We start from the raw sequence: 9,611 nt of genomic DNA, 5'->3' as shown, positions 1-9,611 counted from the left end.
ATTAGTTAATAATTTTTAAATAAATTTTATTTTAAAATTATTAAATATCTAATTTGATTCTGACAAAATTTACATTTTATTTATAATTATTAATACTTTTTTATGATATATAGTTAGACTTTTAAGTAAATAAGTTTTTTAATTTTGATAAAATATGTCAATTTTGGTCTTTGTTGTGTGAAATAATAATAATTTAATTTAACAAAAAATGAATTTTTGATGTCATCATCGAGTTACTATTTACATTTTTTTTGGTGACTTACTATTTACATTTAAAATACATTAATAATTATATCTATATAATATTTTTCGGACAAAAATTTTTAGAATTATAGTATAAATTTTATATAATGCACATGAATAATTATAATTTAGATTGGGGTTCGAATTCTAGCTTCTTTTTTTTTCTTCGATCATTGGTATATATTCAATCAAAAAATGGGAAGAAAAATTAAATGATTCGTGACCCATTTTTCTTTGGTATTGTCATTAAGAATTAACCACTAATCATAAATTTTTACAGATTATATAAAACATGCCTCATAACTATAATACCTAAAACGTACAAAAATTACTTATACAAAATTTTTTAAATAAAGTTTCGATTTGAGATGAAATAATTATTATCTTATGCGATTCAGAGATATGGCACATGTAATATTGCAGGTCCCTAATTCTCATAATTCATAAAATCAAATTCACCGCCATTGAATTGATGAAGTACATTCATAAAGTTACCCAAGCATCATCGTCCCTCATTAGTGATTATGGATTGGACAGCAAGTAAGTAATTTTGGACCCCTCCTATACTAAGTTTAAAAAAGTTTTCCGTACCAAATCCATCAAAGCATGAGAGGAATTTTGAGTTCTTTCCAATATAATCCTACTTAGGTCGTAAATTAATCTTTTTTTTATCATAATAAATTAATTCTTTATCTCGTTAAAATATTTTTTTCAATTTTAAAAAATATATATTTTTTATAAATAAAAAAATTTACTAGAGAATATATGTGTTTTTAACTTTTGAAAGTTTTGTCCCAAGTTGAAGATTGGAGCAAAGGCACCAATAATAGAGAACCACGTCTAAAATATTAGCATCGTTTTGTCACTTTTTTCTTTAACAATCTAGAAACAACTTTGGAAGAGAGAGGCTTGGTTCAGGTCCCGTGGACAAGGTTGCAAAAGTAGGATTAATTAATAATATAATAAGAGTTATAATAGGGACTTCCATAAATAAATTATTAGTAATTAAACTAAAGTAGAAAAAAGAAAAGGCGCCCCGTGTAGAACCAATTATACCATCTCTAAATTATTTATTTATTTATTTTTCATTATATACTAGTCACTAATAAATCAACCTAGCTAGGGAATTAGGATGGGAACCAAATCAACAACTTTAAATAAACATTAATAATAATAAAACAGAACAAACAAGCTGATAATAATATTTCAAAGAATGAAATCATATTCATTAAATTAAATTACAAGTATTTAATTCCACCCCCACTAAAATAAAGAAAAGTAATTCACAGTTCCATAATCCTTATAATAATCCACAATTTAAATAAAATCTCTACTGTCTATCATAGATTCTATGTGTATATGATGAATTTATTTTATTTCTAACTTCTAAACTTTTCATCTCTCCGACTCTATATTCCACAACAGCTAGCCCTTGTTTTCTTGTCTTTTTCTTGAAATAAATAAAATAAAATAAAATAAAAATTCCCCAGGCCCGTAATCTTGTTCAATAATTCCTATGATGTTTTTCACATGTTGTCATTCATGAGTTGTTGCTCCAAAAACAACATGTTCTCAACATTCCAAAAATTGTCCGATGTATCCCCACTTTGCATCCAAGGTGTGTTTGACTCCACCATCATCATGCTTTGAAGATCCATTCCTTGTTCATGAGAGAACAATGTTTGAGAAGCTTGGTAGAAATTATTATCTCCTAGATTATTAATGTTGTTACTATTATAATAATCATTAAAATCCGAGATTGGAGTCCCAAACGAGTCTGATGACGCTGCTGTGCTACTATTCTCTGGAGTGTTGTAACTTTGTGTGGTAATTTGTGAACCCACAAAATCATTATTGGCCATAACCGAAGGAGGAGTACTAGTAGGTAGCATCATTTTCCCATTGTGAACCTCAAAATTGTTATTGAGGTTGTTGTTGTAAGTGAATGCATTATTATTATTATTAATGCTGGTGTTGGTCGGCGCTACGACTGTAGTTGTGGTGGTGGAGGCGGCCGCGGCTGCTTGAATGCGTTCAACCAGCCGTGGCATCCAAAGGTAGCGCATGGCGTCTTTAAATTGCTTGCTATTCACGTCACATTTGAGTTGTTTGGCATGTTTTTGAACACGAGTTCTCCAATAATTCTTGATCTCGTTGTCAGTTCTTCCAGGCAAATATTGTGCAATTTTAGACCACCTGATCAAACCAAACAACATTGTTAATTTCAAAATTTAGAATGATCAAATATAATTTTTAATAATTAATATATGTTTTATTTAACTTATATTTTTATAATTATTAAAAAAAGTAGAAACTCAGGTGCAGTCGGTTTCACGTAAAATTGATATGTAAGAGCCGTTAGATGATTTAACAAATCAATTTTCATCTTACGGCTCTCAACTATCAACTTTATATAAAGTTAACTCTATCTGAGTTTTCACCTTAAAAAAACTTCAATTGTATAATTATTAATAAAACATTTTAATAACAAAATATAAAATGATTAATATCTAATTATTGTTAAAAATCAAATAAATAATCATAAAATATAATTTTTTTAATAGTGATATAAAATGTTAATTATGGTTGTATGAAAAGATATTTAGATGAAGTAATAAATTATTACCTGTTTCCCCAACGAGTATGGAGTTCAAGGATGAGAAGTTGTTCCTCAAGTGTGATGTTACCACGACGAACATCAGGACGAAGATAGTTGAGCCACCTCAATCTACAACTCTTCCCAGTTCGTTTGAGTCCTATACATACAAAAACGATAAAAATTAAATTAATTGAGAGAACACAAAGAGTGCTAATAATAAGAAGGAGAAAATTAAAGAAGATAAAGAGCACTTTGAATTTTCCGTTTATGTATATGGTCCTTTAATTTGTTATTATATGATGACAATAACAAATTTAAAGTTATGAGTGGAGGTATCAATCTATTCTTGTCTTTCTCTTTTTCCCATTTCGCATACAACAAACAAGTTGCAAGTTGCAAGTGCGTGCTTCCAACCAAAGGCTAATATTCATTTCAAGGCACACGCAATAAGAAATAGTACATGTCATTATTATTATACCATATCATGTCAAGTGATTCAAGTGATGATGAATAATCCGAAAACTTTGGCTTTCTATAGAGTTTATATCTATATTTTGATTCATTTTAAAGAAAGAAGATGATATAGATAAATTAGAAACTAAAACTCAGGTGCAGCGAAGAAGTTGACAGTTAAGAGTTATTAGATGTTAATTTAATTAAATTTGTGAAATCATTCAAGAGCTCTTCACCATCGACTTTACATAAAGTTAATTAAATTAAAAAAAAAGCAAAAAGAAAGTATGAGTACCAGCAGACCGAGCAAGGGAATTCCAGCGACCTTCGCCATGAGTGGCAATGTAATTGATGAGTGTGAGGTCTTCATCCACCGTCCATGGCCCTCTTCGGAGATCCATCATCTCTTCCTCCTCGCTCTGGCTTATTAAGACGGCGCTCTTGTTGCTGTTGCTGCTTCCTTTTACTTCCATTTTGATGATCGATTCTTATTCAATTCCAGAAGAGATTCAAATAGAAATAGAAAGAGAGAGAGAGAGAGATTCTTATGTTGGAAAATGAATTAGTGTTATGTGGGAGGATCGGATAGCAGATAGAGTGCTGGGGGCTCTTTATATATAAATAGTGAAAGAAAGAAAGAGAGAGAAACACAACTAGCGATTAAGAACTAATACTAGTAATATAAGATTAATTAATTAATTAGTAGTATTAATTAACTACCACTTGAATGTTGATACCACGTAAATTTGGCTTTATTTAAACTTGAATTTTGCTAGCTACTTTTTATTTGTATTTCGTTAAATTTTTTTTTTATTAATAAAAAATCAAAATTTAATTTTTTTCATAAAAATATTCAGTATACATAAAGAATTAATAATCAAATTAAGTTCATCACATATTTTTATATTTTATACAAATTAATCCTGAATAATTAATAAACATATAATAAATAATAAAAGATGGAAATTAAGGTATAGTCGATTTTACGTAAAGTTAATAATTGAGAGTCGTTAGATAAAAATTTCATCAAATTATTCAAATTATTTAGATAAAAAACCCTAAACAGTCCCTGGGATTTATTTCAAAAGACAACAAAGTTCTTAATAAAAACAAAATTACCCAATCTAGTTTCTGAGCTTTATTTTTATGGGACTGATTAGCTCCTGTGTAAGTGTTTTTTTTTCTTTTTTTTGACACAAAGACTAATCAATTCCATAAAAATAAAGTTCAGAGATTGGGTGGGTATTTTTTTTGTTAAGAGCCTCGTAGTTCTTTCGAAATAATTGTCAAGGATCGAATTGAGTATTCACTCAATCATTTAACGATTTTTAATTATCAACTTCATGTATAGTTGACTGCATCTAAGTTTTTATCTTAATATAATTATTTAAAATAAATAATTTGTACACATGTATGTATGTATATGTACAAGGAGGAACTAAGATGGTTTGTTAGTTTGACTTTGTTGGCCACTTGGAGAATGGAGATTGTGTGCGCGTGCGTTCTAAGTAAGTTCTTTGGTTGAGTTGAAGTTGCTGACTCCTAGTTTCATTTTCTCCTCACAAGTCCCCATAATACACACAACTTCATCCCCAATACTACTAATTAAATCCATAATGCACCCTTAACTCTCTCCTTTTCCATTTATTCAAACTTCAAACCATTCTTTTAATATAAAATGAGGGTTTCATTATGAAAATTCGGCTGTTACTTTGCAGTAGTCCAACACATACAATTTTAAACTTTAGTTCCCATTTTGGTAGAAAAATAATATAATGTTTTATTAGAATAACTCATCAATAATTCTAATTTAATACTCTTATATATGCATGTTTGTCTTAGACGATTAATCATATATATGAATTATGATTGTGATATTCATACCCAAAAATGTGGAGTTTATACATAGAATCTAAGACAAATAGGAAACTCAAATGAGAAAATTTAAGAATAGTAACATGATGAGTGTAGTTATAAAAAATATAAAAATATTATATATACAATAAAAATAATAAAAATAAATTATTATTTATTTCTATGCTGATAGAGTAAATTTAGTAGCTAATATTTAGTATATATACACACAACATTAACTATGAAAAATATTAATGTTATCTCTTGATATATAATTAGCTAAGAATGAACTCATATATATATATTGAAAAAAAATTAAACAACTTAATTAAGTGCCAAATATGATTAACTATAGCAGCCTAAGCAGTATTCCTTGTACAAGGTAACAATAAATAACAAAATGGCAATTTCAGATTTCTGTTTACTTATTATCATGCATGTACTTACAAGTTACAAATCCTTCATCAATAGTATGATTCTAAATTCAAACCTATGTACATTGTTTCAGTAATTTTAATTTAGCCATTATATATAATTGAGAATTAGTATTTTTGAAATACTTAAAAAAAATTATATTATATATGTAGCTAATAATAATAATAATAATAATAATAATAATAATAATAATAATAATAATAATAATAATAATATAACTGAGGAGCATCTTAGGCAGCATTGGGGGATAGAATTACAAGTTCTGAATTCAACAATTGCATGATGAAGATGATGATGAACAGAGGCCAATTTTCTATATTTAGGACGGCTGCAATGAATTTCCCATTTAACAATCCTTTGAATTTTCGTAATTATGTTTAGACTTGGAGGGAGAAGGGAGGGACCATTTCCTAATAAATCCCACCATTCCAATAGGTTACTATATATTATTATTACAGCTTCTTAATTAATAATAAATAGAAAATTGTTTCTGTACACTACAAATTATTACTAGACTAGTTTTATTTTAATATATATCATTGTGATTTCTGAAGGAGTGGCACTGCCTATATATATTACTAGGAGTTAGCTTCTACTAAAAAACTTTATGTGAGATCACTACTTTATTTTTTTTTTGTTTTTTTTTTAATTTTCAACTTACTTACACTATAAAGTATAACCAATTACTTTTAGTAAAATAATATTAAATATGATTTGCCTAATGTTATTGTTATTATCCTCTGGCCCGATAATTATTAGTATTGTTTCACATAAAATAATGTTTTCCAAAAACTTAAATCGATAGAAAAAAATACATAAATGATTGGTCTCTTTTAAATTTATATTAATTTTTTATATAATTTTTTTTGTTTTTTATTTGTCTTAAACCTTTTTTGAAGAGATAATATATAAAAATCAAATTTAAAATTTTTTTTTGTTATCAAAATTTTAATACCATGATAAAAAATTATTTTTTTCTAAAATTTAAACCGATAGAACAAAAAATACAAATTGTTATATAATATTGTTTTCAAATATGTGTATATATTACTATAAGCCCTTAATTATTCCTCTTCAGTTTAATATATTCTGAAATAAAGGAACTACATCTAGGTTCCATTAATTAGATCGAGCAGAGAACAAGTTAGGAAAACCAAGATTTTAATTTACATAAAATTTAAAAAATACGTAAAATATAAAATTATATTTAAATTTAAATTTTTAAAATCGTTAGATCTAATAAANATCCTACATATTTAAATTTTTTTTGTTAACCAAATTTAATTAAATTAGTCTAATATTAACAAAAGTTAATAATTATTCCAAATTTTATTATTTAACTTGGTTGAATTTGACTTATAAAAAAATCTGGTGGTGTAATATTATTCTTTTTTTATATGAATAAAAATGATATAATAGCATTATTATTCGAAGAGTTGGTGTTTCTCTTTAATATCGGGTTAATTTTTTTTAAATTGTTTTTGTACATATCAGATTATTTGATTTGTGGAGGAGGGAAGAAGAGTATGAAATTAGAGTATTCGATTTCAATTTTAAATTTTGTATTGTTTAAAAATATAAATTAGAGGGTCTGATTTATTTTTTTATTTTGAAACAAAAATGGATCCTCCAATTTTAACTTTAAAAGTATTTAATTTATATAGATATTGGAAAGTTTGAGTTTTGTATTATATATATATATTTTGCAATAAATTGGATCCATCAATTTGAAAAATTTTATATTACTGTGATACACTTTCATACTATTGTGATACACTTTGTCTCCATCATAGTTGTCCATTACACTTATGTCGCCTCTATTTTAAAATTAAAAAGTGTCCTTTATTTGTTATGAGTTGTGGATATTTTTGTGTGGAAACAATATTTATTTATGTGTTTTGGGTGTTAGAAATAATAAAACGTAATTATTATGGCTTCATAATATTTTTTTGGTTTGTAATTTATCTTTGATGTTAATATCCAAAATGATGTGTTATGGATCAAAATACTGTTTTTCAGTTGAGCTTGTATGAACAAACAATATATATTAATAATTAAATAATAATTAAAAATAATAAATTTTGATAATTTTATAATATTTCTCATCTTAAAATATTATATCACAATCTCATGCTCTTGTGCGTGCTTTATTTATATATATATATAGAGAGAGAGAGAGAGAGCGCGCTTAACGGGCTACCTTATGATGATTCATTATTCTCATCAATAGAACTTTTAAAATGTTTTTGGATAAAAAGAACATATACTAATAACATCACGATTATTCCATCTCCTTATATTTTTCTCTCTTCTTTCTGGATAATATTTATTTTATTTGAGGAAGTATTATTTCCTTCAGATATAAGATTGCAAAATCAAGGATATATAATGGGGTGGAATCTGCTGAAACTTGGATCGGCATATGCAAGCCTGATTGCCTTGTTGTTTCTTCATTATTGGTGAATGGTGACATTGGGTAATGCTAGATAGATAAAAAAAAAACCAGCAATTAATGAATGTTAAATAAGATAAGTTATGACTTTTTTTAGCTAATTTTTTTTTATTAGCAAATATTTTCGATGTAATATATATATAACGGTTCCGCTACGTTACCAACAGTATATCTGCCAACTTCTGCCAACTCTTATTTATAATTGTGTTTCATGGGAGTGTGTTTGTGGATGTGTCTAATAAAAATGTCTTTTTTATAACTGTGTTTAATAGAAGTGTCTTTATAGATATATTTTATGAATGTGTCTCTTTATATATGTATTTAAAATATATTAATTATTAGACACATCTACGAACACACTTCCATGAAACACAAATATAAATAAGAGTTGGCAGAAATTGGCAGATAATATGTTAGTACCCTATACTTTTCCTATATATAATTATGCACAACTAAGAGATGAAACATTAAATTTTATTGCATGAAAACCACGTGGGATTGTAATAATAAAGCCAAAACTTATATATATAAATATATACGTATGTGCTAGTTTGCATATGAATCTTTTCATTCTTTGCTAGCTTTTTTTTTTCACTTAATAGTATGAAACCACTGTCTTTTCCGATCCTTCATTTTTAAAGTCCCTTCTTTGTCGTTTTGGTCGGGGAGTTGTCTAATTAACAAAGTTATTAGGACGGTGGCAAAATGTGTTACACTTCTTTTATTAGCGTATCAAATATAAATGATTAAATGTCACTATATATATATAACACAAGTTGTATCCCGTAAAGCAGCAAGGTTTAATTTAAGACACCACAATAAAAAGTTAAATAATGTGTGACACTATATATATAGTCATGCTATTCACGGGTTAGATTTATTTGTAATTAAAAGTATTATATTTGCTTGGAGACAAATGACAGATATGATAATATCTTTTTCGCTCAACAACAACAAGATGTATATCTAGATTTTAAGGGCATGCATGCAATTACTTTAGTTTAGGGATTTGTGCTTCAAACTTGCGAACTTTTATGGAAGAAAAAATATCATGATTGTTCACGGTAGAATATTAGCTAGCCCTCACGTCCAACACTAATAATGATCAAGTTAATAAAATTTGGACATATTTTTTATTATTTAAGTATTAGATTTTAGACACATATAAATTATTAAGATATATTACATTTTAGAAATATAAATTTTTTTAACTCTCACTGTTATTATTAAACAAGGAGAGTTATTATTAATTATTTTTAGATCAAGTTAAGTATATAAAGAATAAGGATGAAGAGATGTTGGCTCAAAAAAAGATTAATGAAAGGTAGAATAGTTAATTCTACGAGTTATTTAATGAAGAACATAAGACTCTTTCAAGTCTTGGTCGGTTATGCACAAGGGAAGAAGATCAAAACTTTTACTACTATTGAAGGATCGAAACTTCGAGATAAAAGAGGCTATAAAGTAGATGAAAAATGGCAGGGCAGTAGAGCCTGATAATATCTTGATTGAGGTTTAGAAGGGCCTTGGAGGAAAAGGCATCAATTGGTTAACCAAGCTTTTTAATGAGATTTT

General features: G+C 26.9%; 1 protein-coding gene across 1 annotated transcript; it reads right to left on the bottom strand.

Annotated features, from left to right (window-relative positions):
- Positions 1-1,447: 1,447 nt before the first annotated feature.
- Positions 1,448-3,868, bottom strand: LOC107463830 (transcription factor MYB108). The gene is made up of 3 exons (XM_016082714.3): positions 3,591-3,868; positions 2,870-2,999; positions 1,448-2,439 (listed from the first exon to the last, which is right to left on the bottom strand). Exons 1-3 carry the CDS (start codon positions 3,766-3,768, stop codon positions 1,770-1,772), a joined length of 978 nt encoding a protein of 325 aa, XP_015938200.1. The 5' UTR covers positions 3,769-3,868; the 3' UTR covers positions 1,448-1,769.
- Between the last annotated feature and the right edge of the window lie 5,743 nt (positions 3,869-9,611).

The sequence above is a fragment of the Arachis duranensis genome, chromosome 1, assembly GCF_000817695.3.
Source record: "Arachis duranensis cultivar V14167 chromosome 1, aradu.V14167.gnm2.J7QH, whole genome shotgun sequence".
Classification (NCBI taxonomy): Eukaryota; Viridiplantae; Streptophyta; class Magnoliopsida; order Fabales; family Fabaceae; genus Arachis; species Arachis duranensis.
Note: the sequence above shows the minus strand (reverse complement) of the source record. Positions and strands in the feature narration are given on the sequence as shown.